This window comes from Lathyrus oleraceus, chromosome 7, assembly GCF_024323335.1.
Source record: "Lathyrus oleraceus cultivar Zhongwan6 chromosome 7, CAAS_Psat_ZW6_1.0, whole genome shotgun sequence".
NCBI lineage: Eukaryota > Viridiplantae > Streptophyta > Magnoliopsida > Fabales > Fabaceae > Lathyrus > Lathyrus oleraceus.
This window is the reverse complement of record NC_066585.1, coordinates 228,437,772-228,455,555: the sequence shown is the minus strand read 5'-3', so window position 1 is coordinate 228,455,555 and position 17,784 is coordinate 228,437,772. Positions and strand designations below refer to the sequence as shown.

Here is a 17,784-nt window from a genome sequence, read left to right as displayed (position 1 = left end):
TGAAGATGTTAAGACAAACGATTAAGGTTATCAAGGTTCTGACTGAGGATTCTGAAGACTCTGAAGATTCTGAAGATACTGAAGAACTAAAGTCGGACTAATGAGGTTGTCAAGGTTCTGACCCAAGGTTCTAAAGTTTATGAATCTAGCTCTCTACTTCTTCACTTCATGCTTAAATCATCTTTTATCAGAAGCCAATGAATCTGAAGATAAGATCAAATGGAAACGTGATCAAATAGTACATAGTACAAATCGAACAACCTTTCCACTACCTGATTTCGTGGGCAAGGACTGTACTATTCATCACACCTGCCACTGAATATATGGGCGAAAGGACAGTACGTGGTATCATTCCTTTCTCATCTGATAGTGGACAACCGCTCAAGGAGCTTTCCCTATTTTCCCCTCCAACGGTCACATGCTTACACTATATAAGCATGCATTAGAGACTTGAAGAAAACACTGATTTGTACAAGTATTTTGACAAGTTATTTTTCTTTGTGAAAAACTATCATCTTTTGTATACAGTGTTCTTTAAGTATTTATTATTCATTTGTGTAAATCTGCTTTTGTAGAAGCATCTTGTAACACACTAAATATTCTTCAAACTATTTGTTTAAATACTTAAGGAGGTTATCCTTAAGAAGACAAAGAAAGTTGTTCTTTGTGAGTCCTTAAGGAGACTAAGGTTTAGTTGGATCCTTGAGAAGACAAAAACAGTTATTCTTTGTGTTTATTGTAATTTGTTGATTATAGTGGATTAAGTCTTTGTGTATAAGACAAAATCACCTTGGGGGATGGAATGGATTAGCTTTGAGTTCAAGAGAACCAGGATAAAAATCTTTGTGTTTTTATCTCTTTGTTATTAACTTGTTATTGATGTTTTTGTTTTGGAAAAAACTTTTGCTTGTAAAACCCAATTCAAACCCCCTATTTCTTGTGTTTTTTACACCTTCAATTCTTTTGAACTCATCCATAAATGACACAAAATACTTGTTTCCTCCAAGTGCATGTACTTCAAATGGTCCACATACATCAGAACGCACTACTCCTAAAACATGTTTTGCTTTTGGAGCCACTTTTGATGTAAATGGAAATCTAGGTTGCTTGCCTTTCATGCATATCTCATATGACTTCTCAAGCTTCACAATCTTAGGAATGCCATGTACCAGCTTCTTAGAACTCAAATGCCATAAGCTTCTGAAGTTCATATGCCCCAATATCTTGTGCCACAACTCATTTTCACCTTCAACACCTTCTGCACTAAGGCATTTAATTTTAATTATTTCCAAATTCACTTTGAATGTTCTGTTGCTTCCCTGTTCATATTGCATAATGAGCTTCTGATCAGAATCATACAACTTTAAGAGATTATCCTTCATAGTAACTGATAAACCTTTCTCAATTAGCTTACCTACACTCATCTGATTGATCTTCATGCCAGGAACATACCAAATGCCCTTGATCAAAACAAATTTTCTATTTTTCACTCTGACTTTGGCATTTCTGATTCCTTCAGCATTAAGCTACTTATCATCAGCACATCTTATCTTTGCCCTCTTTCTAGAGTCAAAATCAATCAGTAATTTTTTGTTTTCAGTTAGGTTATTTGAGCAACCAATGTCCATATACCACCAGTCTACCAAATATCCACCATCAGATTCAAAAGCCATCAATAGCACAAGTTCGTCATCAAACTCTCCTTTGACTATGTTTGCTTCTTCTGATTTCTTTTCCTTGTTTGACCAACAGTCAGTAAAAAAGTGACTAAACTTCTTATAACAGTAGCATTAAACCTACTTCTTATCAAACTTCTCCTTTTCATTATGATGTTTCGTCTCATTAGAGTTGAGTGCTGATGACTTCTAATAACCACCACCATGTGTCTTCTTGGCCGCTGACCATGACTGTTTTTGTTTCTTCTTACCAGAAGACGCTTTCAGGGCCCACTCTACATCTCTTTTAGAGTTTCTCTCAGTCAAACGCAACTCTTTTGCCTCTAGACTACTATGAAGCTTTTCAATTCTCATGGTGTTGAGGTCCTTAGAGTGTTCAATTGCTACAATAATATAATCAAATTAAGGAGTAAGTGATCTCAGTACATATTCAATGAATACTTGTTCAAAGAGAGTTTCTCCACAAGATTTCATATCATTTGTGATAAAAATCACTCTAGAGATGTAATCAAGTACCTTCTCATTGTTCATCATGTTGAGACCCATGTACCATCTGAGTGCAGCACAAGACAGGCTGTCTTGAAAATAATGGATAAGGAGTTGATCATTCTCTGTCTGTGTTGACATCTTGCGGGCGTACATCACAAGATGGCCGAGAGGGCAAGTGTTTCCCTTGTATTTTTCAAAGTCAGACACTTTGAACTTAACATGGATTTTGACGTTGGGCACAAGGCACAACCCAGCAGCAGATTTACCAAAGAGGTCTTTCCCCCTTAGAGTCTTCAGTTCCTTGCGCAGCTCAAGGAATTGGTCATTCATGGCGTCCATTTTCTCATAAACATCTGGGCCCTCAGACGGCTCAGAATGATAGATGGTGTCTTTGACTCTTGGTAAAGTGTGCACAACGGGAGGTGGCACCGCAAGGACCGGGCTAAATGTCGGCAGAGAAGCAAAGGTTGGAGCAAGACCTTCAGGCACAAAGTTTGCGGGCATCCCCCACGGGAACCCGACTGGCATAGTCGGCACAAAGTGAGCAGTGGCAGCAGGTGTCGCGGCGGGATTTTTCACGAGATTAAGTATTGATTGAACTTAACTCGTTTGAAAAATATTTTAAATGCAAGAGTCGCCACCGTCTTTTATTTTATCCAAAAAGAGGAAGGGAAAAATAACGATAAATCCCTTTAGAGTTACGGGTTCGGGGGTTGGTTATGCAAAGGGAAGGTATTAGCACCCTCTACATCTGTGGTACTCCACAGGAACCTTTTTGCTTATGTTTATGTGAATGCTTTGCTTTTTTCGCTTTGATCGTTTGATTGGGGAGATGAGAAAAGAACTTGATTTTATTGCTTTTTGGACTCGATAAAGTCGTAGACTTCATGCCTACTGTAACACCTCAAAATTTGCCCTCCTCTCTTGGGACTAGCATAACATATTGCATATCATTTTTAGGTCATTAGGCATTACATATTGCATATCATGTGGTTACATTGTGCAGGTCATCCTCACAAGTCTTGATCAGGAGATGAAGAGGTTATGTGCAAGTTAGGGTTTCATTGGACTGGTCATTAATCATCTGAGGATGTGGAGGTCCAAATTAGGGTTTTGTGATTCTCAAGGAGATTGGTCTTCATCTTGTTTGAAATGATTCATCATCATCATCATGGTTTGTCATCATCAAGTGTTGAAGCAGATTCCTTGAGATTAGGGTTTTGACCACTAGTCAACCCTAATCAGTTGCATTAGGCCAATCAGGGCATGATCAGGAGATGGGGTCTATGATGTATATGGGGATCATCTCATGGTTTTATTGAGGTTATTGAGGCTAGGGTTTCATTCTTGGGCCATTTCATCAGAGAATTGGGGCTCAGATTGATCATGCCTTGCCAAATTCATCTATCAGTTGAAAAAGTCAACTGTGGTCAACTGTGCTTGATTTTATGGATTTGGAGGTGGAAGAGAGTTGGATACACTTCATTCATGTTGGAACAAGTGTTATTTGACATGTCAAAGCTCAAGAATGGAGAAAATCAAGTCAGACAAAAAACTGCCAAAAATAGAAAGTGACTTGTAATGGAAGTTTCCACAAATGGAAAGTTTTTGACCTCAAAATTACATGTCCAAGGAAGCTTCAAATGAAAATTTGTTCAACATGAAAGTTGTAGATCTTGGTATCACCTTTCCAAAAAGCCCAAGAACATGAAATTCCCATGTATGGTTGGCAAGTTATGGTCCATTCAATTTCAAAAATGACCCATAATCAAAGTGGCATAACTTCCACATGGAGTGTCCAAATTGAGTGATCTTTTTATGTGCAAACTCCATTTGACATGTACTTTCATGGTGCATAATTGGAATTCATCAAAAATGGTCAATGCAAAAAGTCAATTTTCAAGTGTACAATTAAAAATCCAAGGGCAAAATGGTCCAAGTTGAGAAATAATGGGAATTTTGGAATGGGGATTTTTGCAACACCTCACAAATGCAAATTAGAAATTGTTTCAACTGTCATAACATGTTAAGGTTCAATATTTGACCAAGTCATTTTGGAATTGTACTTGAAAATGCATTTTGTGGCATGACATGGTGAAAATGAGAATTACAAGTCCAATTGATATGAGACAAGTTACAACACATCACAAATGGAATTTGGAGAGTGTGTGAGCTGTCATACAGCTGTCACAGAGCCCTAGGTGAAAAGTCCATTTTGCCCTTGCTTTGTAAAATACATTTTTGCTAATCACATTTCATTTTGGTTAATTGGATGATTAAGAATGTGATTAAGTGGAAGTATAAGAGCTTAATTGTAACTGAATTTGATGACAATCACAATTTGCAAGAATTCACAACAAACTTTCCCTCCAAATCTCAAGAATCTCAAGAATCTCATTTTCACATTTTGGACCAAAACTCAACCAATTCTCCACCAAAATCCAAAATTCGTTTTGCTTCGTGCTCCAATCATCTTCCTCTCCAACTGTTTTGAGGAAATTGTGCAAGAAAACCTCCCATTCGTGACTGTCCAAGGCATGTGGATTCATGAAGTTTTGTGATTTTTTGCAATTGAAGCATTGCTGAGCCACTACAACTGTTCCAATCACCTTCCTGCACCATTTGCTTCACCTGTTTCACATGAACTAAGGCTGGAACGCGTGCAATCACCACTGTCATCACTTTAAGGTGAGTTTTCGAATATCATGTTTGCTTCGATTGTTATGTGCCTTGTGTAGTGCCTTCCATGTAGATGATCATGATGTAGGTAGTTTTTGATTTAGTGAACTGTAGAGGAAGAAATCGCGTTTTGAAGTTGGATGTGTGTTTAGGTTTTTGCTCGATCCGTGAGCTACAGTTAGAATTAGGATGAATTGGTTACATATTTGGAACCCTCGTGCTTAGACCTTTCCAATGGATATACGTTTGTTAATTTCTGTGAAGATTCGATGTTCTTGAGTTTTATGAATTTTCTGGAAATGTGTTGGTGAGAAGACGATGAATATGTGCGTTTGATCTTCATGTTCGCTTGGCTTTTTGAATTTCTGTGTTTACCGCCTTCACGAACCAATGAAAACGCGCCGTGCAGTCTGTTTGAAACGACGCCGTTTTGGCGTACTTCATGATAATTGCAAAAATGCCACTGATCCATTTAATTATTATTATTTCTATTTTGTTTTTCATTTTAATTTCAATTTTGTTACCACAACTTAGAAAATTGATAAATCACTCATTTCTTATCCAATTTTGGTGAGATTTTTTGTGCCATGCTCATGAGGATGTGTAGAATTTTATGGTGATTTTTGTGAAATTTTTGCACGTGTGGAAATTTGATTGGCCTATTGATTTTGTTCATGTGTGCATTTTGTATACATTTTACCATATCCTTCATGAAATGCTCATACTCTTAAAGAAATGATTGAATTTTTTTGTGCTCATTCTGGAGATGTTAATGGTGATTTCCATGTAAAGTTTGTGATTTTTGGATACTTGATGATTGAGATATGATTTTTTGAATCTAGGTTGTAGCACCTCAAATTTGCACCCATCATTGTACATACATTTTCATATTAGGTCATAGCATATCATGGTCCATTGCATAGCATTGCATTGCCTCTTTTGCCTCAAGTGCAAGCCAATCAAGAAATTAGGTCAAACTGATCAGGAGATCAGTCAACCAAGCAAGCAAGCATAATTCTCAAGGAGCCAAGGCCTTAGGGTTGGTCCAACATGTTCACATGACTTGAGGATCCATTTGAAGTGTTTTGGTCAAGGATTGGATGTTCAGAAGTCATCAGTCAATGCACAGTCAGTCAGAAACCCTAAAAGTCAACTGTTGGTCAACTGTCCATTTAATCAGTGATTTGATGATGGAAATTGGTTTGAGAGGTCTCATTCATGTCCATATAGTCCTCATATATCATGTCAAACACCATCATGGAAGAATTTGAAGCCAGATCAGAAATTTCCAAAAATGGAAACTGGACCTGTAACTGAAACTTACCAAAAATGGAAAGTCTTGATCCTCAAACTTACATCATGATACAAGCTTCAAATGAATTTTTGCCCAACATGAAAGTTGAAGATCTTGTCCTCCCATTTCCAAAAAGCCCAAGAACACTCAATTCCCATGTATGGTTGGCAAGTTATGATCAATTCATTTTCAAAAATTCTTGAACTTCAAAAGGCCATATCTCTCAAACCATTTGGCCAATTTGGGTGGGGTTTTTTCCTACAAGTCACATTTGATCCCCTCTTTCCAAAAATGTAACTTTCATGTACCAAAACTTCACCAATCAAAATGGCATTTTTGGACTTGCATGAATTAAATTCAAGTGAGTGGAATTTTGACTTTTCAAATTAATCATTTCCCACCATTCCTACTATCCAAATATGATCTGAAAATGCATTTGAGACATGTTGCAAAGTCATTTTTATGCAGTACATGTATCCATACCTAGTTGCTTGGAATTTGGAAAGAAAGTACACTTATTCACCAAATCTATCCCACATATCCATGGACCATGCTTTGTACCATCAAACAACAGATCTTTTCCTCATTTTCTGTCAAATGAAACCCCTAACTAGCAGCCATCAAGCACATTCAAGACAGAACTTCACATTCTCTCAAAAGGCTTCATTTTGGCCATTTCTCAAAAGCTGTCCAAAACTTCCAAAGAGTTTGACATTGCCTTGCCTAAAACAACATCTAAGCAGCCTTGTGAATCTGTTCCAACCACTATTCCTCAGCTGTAACCATCTTTCGAGTTCTGTTTTTCTTCACATCTCATCCATGGCAGAGCTTTTTTAAAGTTACTGCAAGTTGTTTCAAGCCAAGCAACCTTCACCAACCATCATGTGGAGGACTATAGAACATCTGTTTCACCATTAAAAGACAAAACAACACTGTTTCTCCTTCTGTTCTACAAATTAGGTGAGTTTTCGACCTCAACCTTTTCCAAAATTATGATATGCTTCATGAAGATCTTGCCATGCTGAGCTCATTGATTGTTGTAGTTTTGAAAATGGTTGATTATCGAGAGAGAAAATTGGAATTTAAGTTTGGTTGTTAAACTTTATTTTGCATGATGCTTCCATTTCAGCATGATTTAGGGTTAATGGTTGTTGGTTTGTTGTTGTACATGGCTTGATGGTCACGATGGTATGCACATTTCTTGTTTCTGGAAAAAATGTTCATCAATGGTGATGAACACCACTGTAGCAAACCCTAAGCTTCAGCCCAGAACGCGTTTGCTTTGTTTTTCTGTTTTGGCATGCTGTTGTTACTGTACCCGCGCCTCAGCCAATAGGAACATTTCGTTCCATGCTCCAAAACGGCGTCGTCCCGTTTAATGAATCCCAAAATTACAAAAGTGCCATTCTCCTTTAATTAATCCAATTAATTCATTTTAATTTCACACATTATTTCACTTTGTTCCACAAACTTGCAAAAATCATGACTTGTTCATTTTAATTCCAAATTCATTGGGAATTTTTGCATTGTGTTCATCTGAATCTCTACTTTTTTATCATGATTTTTATTGATTTTTTGGATGGTCGAATTATAAATGGTGCTAGGGTTTGTGACATGTGACCAATTTTTGTACACTTTGCCAAAACATTTGTGAAATGATGATACTTTATCCAATGGCTCCCAAATTTTTTATGCTTAAACTAGACACACTCATGGTGATTTTGGTGTAGAGTTTGTGAATTTATCATTTGTGGTTTGTGAGTTATGATTTTTTGAATTAGGGTGTGACAATTTGTGTCACACCATTGATGTCCAACTTCATGATTTTCATTACCATGCTTCTTGACCTCCAATTGATCTGATTTTTTGCATGAACCTACTCTTGTATGTCTAGCTTACATGTGAATTTTCTTGGAATTATTTGTGGCATTTCCTAATTGTTTGAGATTTTCTCCCCTGCTTAGTCAAATGTTGACTTCTTGTGACACTTGTTCCCATTTCATTTGTGAAATTCTCATACATTATTAGATGGACATGAAATTTTACATGAGATAACTAGACATCCTAAGCTTTGCCATGGTTTTAGTCCCATTCATTTATCATACACCATCTCTGATTTATGATTTGTCTAAGTTGATGCATGTTTGGTTGACTTCATTGAGCATGTTCAAAATTGCTTTGACTTTCTGATTTTCATTGACTGCCTTCCACTTGTCCAAATGAGATGAAATTTGACATGCTTACCTTGCTGTGGGTTGTGATTGGTCATGATTTATTTGATGATTTTTGGAAATGTTTAAGATTGCTTTTGAGTTAAGTTTTGCTGTTGACTTCTATGAGCTTCTGTTTGCTATACCTTGACCTAAATTGTTCATGAAATGATGATGGTGATTGATATGAATGTGAACCCAATTAAGTTTGTTTCTTGAATGTTTAAACTTGACTTTGATTGGGCATTGCTTGCTGTTTTGACTTTTTCATTCATTTTTGACCCTAGGCTTGTCCTAGTGGTCCTGTTACTCACTTTTGAGCTTGTGTTTTCAGGTTAACCAACAAATGACCAATGAGACCAATTCTTTTTGATTGAGCTTGCTTAAATATCATTGTCTAACATGTTATGTTTTGTAGGTGGCTTGGCTCACATGCCTTAAGCCTTGTGCCTTGCACATTCACTTGCTTGTGTTGACTGGTTGACATCTGTTTCATTTTGATTTAACTGTGACTTGTATACTAACTGTGCTTGACTGATTTCAGGTACTTTAGTTGCTTTTAGTTCCTTGTGAACTTTGCTTTGCTTTGCTTGATAAGCAATTTGCATTGAGGTATACCTTTCTATCTTCATGTAGTCTGGAAGACCTGGTCTGTTACTTGGCCAGGCAACTGTCTGAAGTCCTCCTTAAGAGGCAATGTTTGTGATTGTTTAATTTTGTCCTTGCATAGAGTCAAAGACCTCCTAAGTGAAGAGGCAATTGGCAGAACCCAAGGGATATGCAACCTATCCCCTGCTATTCAGTGTGTCATCTGCTTTGCTCACACCACTGTGTTGATGCATTACAGATAAAAACCCAAGATCTTGTACAATTGTACAGTTGAGTCAGTTTTAAATGTGTAGAAGGGTTCCCACTTTCTGAACCCACACATTCTTGTCAAATGCTCTCCCTGGCCAGGGATAAGAGCAATGAGGCACACCCCTCATCTCCTTTCATCTGCTTCACCTTAGCCCCTCAATGGCAAGGTTAAGAGCAACATTCTACCCAGTTCCAGAGGTTTGTTTGTTGAGGTTGATATGACCCCTCGACTAAAACCTAACCCTTGTTTGAGCCACTTGCTTGTGTATAATGTGTGCTATCTATGCTTGTATGTTTGACTTGCTTCCTGTGCAAGTTAGGATTGTTTGACTTGCTTCCTGTGCAAGTTAGGATTGTTTGACTTGCTTCCTGTGCAAGTTAGGATTGTTTGACTTGCTTCCTGTGCAAGTTAGGGTTAGTTTAGACTTGCTTCCTGTGCAAGTTAGGTTTTGCTTGGCTTGCTTCCTGTGCGAGTTAAGTGTGTGTGTGGCTTGCTTCCTGTGCAAGTCATGTCTAGGATAGGCTGGCGCCCTGTGCCAGTTAGCTAGAAACCTTAACTTAGGGATGATTTTGCATGATAACATCTAGGCTCGAGTCGTAGTCTCCCTAGTTGTGTCTCCCTCTGTTATCTGGTTAGGCTAGTCCTTTATCCCTCCGTAGGGGAACTACGTCGCCCTGATCCTCATACCAGATGAGGTACGTAGACAGGAGATGAGCTGATCTCTCCGGGCGCCCTTTTTTTTCTTTTTGTGTGTGTTGTTTGACAGTTGCTAGGCTCGAGTGCCTGACTCCTTAGCAATTTGTTGTCTGTTTGTTTGAGTGTGTGCTTGACAGTTATAGGCTCGAGTCCCCGACTCCCTATTTAACTTGTTGTGTTGTTGTGTGCTTGGAAGCTGATGTAAGTCCATCGAGTGGCATTTGGGTTCCAGTGTGTGTGTTTTGGTTCGGATGCTGACATAAGTCCAGTGATTGGCAGTCGGGCTCCACGTTTGCCCTTGTCTTGTTTTGTTTGTGTGCGTGTCAGCCGAGCTACGAATGCTCTGATTCTCCTTCGTCCAAGGAGATACGTATGCATAGGATGCGATATCCTAGCGAGCATGTGTCGTTTCCCCAGTCCGAACTACTTCGACTCTGATGTCTATGCTTGATAGACTAAGTAGGCCCAGGATGCGACATCCTGCCGAGTCAGTTTCAGTCAGTCTCTTTTGTCTCTTTCAGCCAGTGTGTGTGAGTATTTGAGCAGTGTTTAGCAACCATTTTCCTTCCTTTTGTGCGTGGATCCCGTAGAGTACTACGGATGCGTAGGGGTGCTAATACCTTCCCTTCGCATAACCGACTCCCGAACCCATTCTCTTTGGTCGCGAGACCATGTTCTTTCCAGGTTTACTCTGAGCGTTTCCTTTCCCTCTTTTGGGATAAATAACGCACGGTGGCGGCTCTGTTGTTCTTGTTTTCCCGCCGGTTTTTCGCGTGATGCGACAGCTGGCGACTCTGCTGGGGACTCCACTGGGGATACACTAGAGAAGTCGACCTGTGCTGGTCCTTCTTCCCTAAGCGAGTCTCTCCTAGCGCTCTCTAGGTTAGGGCTTTGGTTGCTTTGTGTTGTATTTATTGCATTCATTTGTATATATCTGCATTTACTGTTTGCATTTATTGTTTGCATTAATGTTTGCATTTTATTCATATCCATCTGCTGTGCTGTCTGTGTTTCTCTGTTTGGGGGTGGGAGTCACTTGAGGTAAAAGGCCCAATACCCAGGCTATGAGTGAAATCTAGGATACTTAGGAATAGAGTGATTCATGGGAAGCGGGTGGTATTGCGCCACTTAGCGGAACATTGATATCACGAGCAGTTCAGACCCTGGTGGGATATTGTCGTTACATACTTCAGGTGTGTATATGATGGTATTCTGCGAAAGGTTATTTATGCTGCGTTTCTCTTCGACTTTACCCTGGCCTAGATAACACCCGTGAGTGGGGAGGGTTTGATCATTACAGGTACAGTTGCTGATTGGTTGGTGATGTGTTGGTGACTCTTGGTACTGATGGTGACTGCGAATTATGGGGCATTTATTTCTGGGACGCCAGAGTTCGGTCTGTGGTTTATCAGCAGGTTCCGTTTATTTCGGATCCCCAGGCTGAGTTGAGAGTACTTGTTCAGAGGATCCGTTTGTCACCCGTTCAGTGGTTGTTCCTGTGAAGATAGTGATATAATCTCCGGTTCCGTTTATTTCGGAACCCCCCAAGTTGGATTTATGGTGACTTGATCCCACAGATATGACTGGTTCAGAGAAGTGTTGGGCTTTCAGAAGACTTGGTGGCACAAGGGCCTGCATTCATGCATTTGCATCATATCATCTCGCATTCATCTGCATTCAACTCATGTCTGTCCGTACTCAGGGTCCATTATTTTTTAACTAAGACTCAGGTTGAGAGACATCCGGATGTTAAAAAATTGTTGATGAAATTTTATCTGTCTCAATGAAACCAGAAAAAAAGAGGACTGAATATTCCTAGTACGGACAGACATTGCATGTGTGAGTCATACTAACCCATTGGCTGTTTTGTAGGTTTCAGTATTCAACCGGTACGCATAGCTCGTCTGTTCAGATAACCTGCTGGGGGTCAACAAATTCAAGCTGATGGATCTTCTCAACGCCGATATCCTTGAACTGAAAGAGATGATGAGGGAGTTGTTCAGTGTTGTGCAAGGGCTTGCCTTGGGACAGAAAGCCATGTCTGAAAGATTGGAAAGGATCGAGAAATGGCTGATAGTGGAGAAAGTCCAGGGGAAGGCTCCGTCCTCCGAAGTGAACAAACCTTCTGGTACTGTAGCAAGGAAATCCTCCGACAGTGGTCCATTCAAGAGGGAAGTTGAGCCAGTTGGTGTGCCTGCAAAGAAAGAACGTAGTAAAGATCGTTATCATCCTTATGCTGCCACTGTAACCACTCCTGTCAGCAATCCACCCGCTCAACAGCAACAACTGCCACCTCAACAGAAGACACCGGGAGCTAAGAGCCAGGTGAAGAAGAAGAATGAGGATCGTCAGTTTGAGGAACCACCGGTGACTTATGCCTTTCTTTTCCAAAGGTTGAGGGATCTGGGATTAGTTCGGCCGAGGATTTTGATTCCTATAGAACAGCAGCGGAGGCCTGCCAACTATGATGAGAGTGCCAAGTGCGAGTTTCACTCTGGGGCACCCGGACACAGCATTGAAGGTTGCAGAGCTTTTAAGCATATTGTCCAAGATCTGGTGGACTCCAAGGCTATCAGCTTGGCCCAGATAATGAATGAGGATGTCAACCCCGTACTCAGGCAGGGTCCAGCAAAGGTAAAGATGATGAAAAAGGTCAAGAAAGGAATAGAGACGATTGAAGAGGGTCGGCTGAAAGGTCCAATGGCTATGGTTCCAAAATCTCTGATGCAGGATGGAGCTTTCCCTGTTGTTGATATTTGTTGTGCGACCGTCACTACAGAAGAGTGTGTGTTGATGAAGGACACGACCCAGAGGATGAAGAAGGTAGAAATGGATAGTGTAAAATGCAAAGCACCCAGTCTGGCAGTTGAAACCGTCCAGGTGGAGAACGCTCTTGTCGCCGAGAAAGAGAAGAAGCTGTCCATTTCTTCTTATAAACAAGCTCTGGAGGTGGTGAAGAACAAAGAAGCCCAAGGCTGGGGAAGGATCATTGACATCGTGGTGAAAGCAGACATGTTTGGAGTCGGTTATCAGCCGGATTTGGAGTCGTCTAGACCAGACAGAGGATGTCGTCCACTGTACGCCTTCGTCAGTGCAGGAATGTTGGATCCTGGTCGTGCCCGTTCAGTGGGTGAAGATGTTGACAGCGACCGCGAACTCGAGTTGTGGATAAAGTCGTGCGTACCAGGAAACTGGAAGGACTCCAAAAGCATCACTGTCACTCATTCTGAAGAGTAGTATTTCTGTTTTTCAATTTTTGTTTGCATGAAAGCCATACGTTTTGCCCGAAACGTAATGGTCCATTGTAAGGGCCATCTCATGTGTTTCATTATGCAACATTTTGCATCAGTAATGAATGGATGTTTTTGTAGTTAAAAGCGGTGTTCCCTGTTTTTCATTTAATTTTGCAATTTAAAAAAGGAAAAAACAAATAAAAATGGCAACGTTTTTTCATTCTCTTTCCTTTTGATTTTGTCTCGTTCCAAAGTGATTACTCTCCTGATCTCACTGATAACGATTTGGTTACACCTCTGTATGACTTCGACAATTCGACCTATCATGCCAGAGGAAAAAGGCGAAGAAGATTGTGATTTGCTGGAATTAGCCAGGTCATTGAAACAAGAGGAGAAGGTGATGAGAAAGAGAGAAGGTGTGAATAGACTATCAAGATGCGAGCAGAGCTAATCAGAAAGATGCATTCCCGGTACATCACAATGAGGTATTGGTTGATTATATGGCTCAGGTCTCAGTGTTTATCTTCATGGATGGCTTCTTGGCCAAGACCAGATTGAATTGTTGCCAGATGATATGGGGTAAACCAGGTCCATCACACAAGGGGCACCTTCTTGGTCTAAGTTGATGTCGTTCCGTCACATGAGGCCGGTGCCACGTATCAGAGGTCTACGGTGACTTTGTTTCGTGATATGATTCATCGTGAAAGCAAAAGCCATGTTGATGACATGATGGCAAAGTCCCAAGCAGAACAGGGGCATCCGGTAGACTTGGGGCAGGTTATTTGACCGTTTGAGATAACTCATACTTTTGAGTCTGAATCAGTGCACTTATGGAGTGTTGTCCATCAAGCTACCGAGGCTTGTTGTGAGCGAATCAGAGGAATCGAGGTCGATCCTGCTAAAAAAAAAAAAAAAAAAAAAAAAAAAAAAAAAAAGGGGAGAGAGAGATAAGTTGCAGGAACCTCCGATTCCGATACTTCAGTGAAAGAAATAACTGTTAATCCGGTACTTGATAACCCTCGAGGGGTCTATGAGGTGCGTATTGGGTCGGCATGACTAGTTTGGTCGAAAAGAGTATGCAATTTACCTAAGCAAAAAGTTTATCGACTGTGAAACAATACACTCACTGTTCGAAAAAACTTGATGTACTTTGGCATAGGCTGCTCGCCGACTGAGACAGTGTATGTTGATTCATACCACTTTGTGGATGTCCAAAATGGATCTGATCAGGTATGTGTTTGAGAAGCTAGTAGCAACCCATGGAAAGGTTATCAACCAAGGAAGTTTGAGGTCCCTGATGAGGACATCTCGAGGTACTCAAATCGAAAGATTGAGAGTGACTGATCCCGGAGGAGGGGTCTGACCCCGAATCCGAATGGATTCCGATGTCCGAGGGGGAAGGAGATGAGGTGAATAAGTTAGTGCTTCCCGGATCACAGTTGGTTGCACCAACAATGGTGGCTGAACATAAAGTCTGTATCCTGGATATTGAACCTAGGGATGTGTATCTACCTGGGGCAGTGTCTTCCTCACAGAAATATGAGAAATCAGAGAAGACTGAATGGATAAGGACTCGGAATGACACGTTGAGCCCAACTGAGGGAAAGGGTTGACAGTTACCTGGCATGGGGCACTTGTACCCAGTGAACGAAACATGTTGTTAACCAAGAAGTGTGACCTCGCGTGTACCACGTGGAAGAATTGGTTGAAAAGGATCCTTCCTCCTCAAGACGATTGTGGGGCAAATGGACAAACAGTTATGAATGTCCATTCGTGGTCAAGAGGGTCCCATCTGACAGAACCTTGTTGTTTACGACCACGGATGACGACGATTTTCCATCCACTGTGAGTGCGGACGCAGTTAGAAAATACTTCGTGAAAGAAACCCGCTGGACAAAAAAAAAGAATAAAGAGTCCAGGCAAAAAAAATGGGCATCCCGGCGAACCAAGAAAAAGAGAAAGGTTCGGGCAAAAGTTAGGGATAAAAATAAAAGAAAAGAACTGTACACCCGGCAAGTTGAAAACCCGCAAGGGCGACTTGGGCAAAAAAGGGTATCCCGGTGGACTGAAACCCGAAAGGGCGGTCCAGGCAAAAGAGGGAATGAAACGAACAACTGCGTCTAGCATGATCATTTGTGCTCATGATGACTTGGATAATCTCCGACAGAGACCGATCGGAAGCGTCTTGTTCAGAAGACAGAAGGTGCGGAAAGTCCTGAGGACATATGAGGTGTAACTGAGCGGGAACCCGATGAGATCACAGTTTCACGTTGCCATTAGGATAGATTTTTTTCTTTTATGTGCAATCACCTCTTTCCAGGGTTTGCTTCCTGTGTGTTGCTCAATTGTGAGCCATCTTTTATTCCAGTCAAATAAAGCGTGTGTTCGGTCAAATAAATTTTGTTTTTGTGTCATTACTGTTTTGATTACGAAAACATCTATTCATTTTGATAAGAATATTTGCATTTTTGAAACATAGAGGTCCCTTCTGATGCATGCTTGTGAGATTGAAATCTGGAAATCTTACTTGGAAGTCTGAGTGACCTAAGTGTTGAAATATCAGAACACCGGGGGCATACCTGGGGCACGTTTTTATCTGACGATCTCTGGTGCAAGTGCAGTTAGACATCTTCATTCACTTACCAGTGGTAATTTGAACCTTTTTGACAAGAGATCCCCTCAGAGTCCAACCAGGGGCAAGGGATAGATGAACCGTGAAAAGACGGTGAAGGATTACGACAACGATCCTGGAAAGTTTAATCAAGAAGACTCTTCAAAGTCTGATGATTGGAAAGTATGTATGAATCCCAAGAGTTCGATCTCCGTGAAGTACAGACGGGTTGGGAATACAAGATGATGGAGCAGAAAAGTCCAGAAGAGTCCGGGAGTTCTAAAAAGTGGAGAGTCAACACTATGGGTGGATGATGGATACCAGTGTTCGACGAGTCGACCGACATCCCTGTCAAACAAGCTGTATCTCCCCAAAGGATTGAGAGTGTGATCTCCCTGGCAGATTCGAGATCGTTGTCTCCTCAGCAAGCCTGAAGGTTATCACGTCCCCAGCAGGGGCAGGGGCAGAATGTTTCTCAGGATAGAGGACGTCTCCCCAGCCCAAGCCAGTATTGAAGCTATCAGAGTCATTTCCCCTGCAGAGATGCCTGTAGACAGTACCTTCTTTCCCCAACAGATCTAAGGATTGTTTATCCCCAGCAGGCCTATGCTTGCAGATTTCCTCAGTTAAGAATCCCCGCTGAGCGCCTGGCAGTTATTTTCCCCGGGAGCACCCCAGTGGAGTCTATCAGTAGACTGTTGGTGTGTTCCCCAACAATTGGTTTTGAGATGCTATTATCTCCAGTATGGCCGTGAGTGCTTATCCCAAGCAGGTTTGTGGGAATTCATCTCCAGTATGATATGACATGTTATCATCCTCAACAGAGTTGTTACTCTCACCACTATGGTTGTTCTCTCCACCAGGATCGTTCTCCTCAGCAGAATGGTGTTGGTTTTTCCTCAGCAAGTTCCCCGAGCGGAGCGGGTTTCAATGAAATACATCTCCAGCAGTGATTCTCCTACATATGGATTGGTTGGGTCGTCCCTAGTGGAGTAGCGTTTATTTCTCCAGCAGAGTTCATCCTACCAGTGGATTGGACGGGTTTCTGTAGTAGATTGATATCGGCATCCCCAGCTGAGTCGATTATGCCTATGGATCGCGTGGTTTATCCCTAGCGGAGTAACGGACATTCTCCAAAGCAGGGTCTATCCTATCTGAAGATTGGTTGAGTCTTCCTCCCAGTGAAGTCGCTTTACCATTCCCCAAGCAGAGTTCCCCGCAGAGTATTTCCCCAAGAGAAGTCTCCCCCCAGAGTCAGAGTATCTGATCTTTTTGGCTCCCTAGCCAGGGTTCATTTGCATTTTGCATGTAGTGATCATTGCATCTTCAAAAATCGCGTAGCATTTCCATTCCTAAATGGAGCATTACGCCATAGAAAAATTCAAACATATGCATTCATGTGTTCGAAACCCCATCAAACCGTATTCCCTGCAGAGACGGATTTTTGTTCAACCTGTACAACGCATTGGCTACAGTGGCTCCAGTCAACATTTGGTGTTTATAATCCCCACAGAGGTTTATTTCCTCACCTGTTGGTGACAAAAAGTTTGTTTCTCCCCAGTGAGACCCCCTGCAAGTGTTCAGCCTAGCCCTGTCATCTTGAGAATGTCAATATACCCTGTCAGCACCCGTGTGTGTTGTTTCCTTGGTGTCGGTAACACCATCTTTCGGTGATCCCCAGTCGTGCGTAAGTGTCTGGTCTTCTTTGATGTCTGTAAACATCATCTTTCGATGTTCGTAACGTCGTCCCTCCCCTAGTGAAGATTCCTCCTCTCCGTTGGTGTCGATAAATGTCGAGTTTTTCCCGATCATCCGTTGGTAATTTGGATGTGTTCACTCTCCCAGAAGAGTTTCCTCCTCTCCGTTGGTGTCAATAAACGTCGAGTTCTTCCTAGTCATCCGGTGATGTCTAGTTGTACCCTCCCCATGTGGACTTACCTCTCCGTTGGTTTCGATAAACGACGAGTTTTTCCCAGTCGTCCGTTGACGTCTGGTTGTGTTTCTCTTATTCCCATTCATCTGTAAATGTCTGGTCGA

General features: G+C 41.3%; 1 protein-coding gene across 1 annotated transcript in view; it reads right to left on the bottom strand.

The window, feature by feature from the left end:
* Positions 1-1,865: 1,865 nt before the first annotated feature.
* LOC127103078 (uncharacterized) overlaps positions 1,866-17,784 on the bottom strand; it is an 86,388-nt gene continuing 70,469 nt past the window's right edge. The window contains exon 4 of the mRNA XM_051040369.1: positions 1,866-2,059. Coding sequence (XP_050896326.1) covers positions 1,866-2,059 — 194 coding nt within the window. The remainder of the gene's footprint in view (positions 2,060-17,784) is intronic.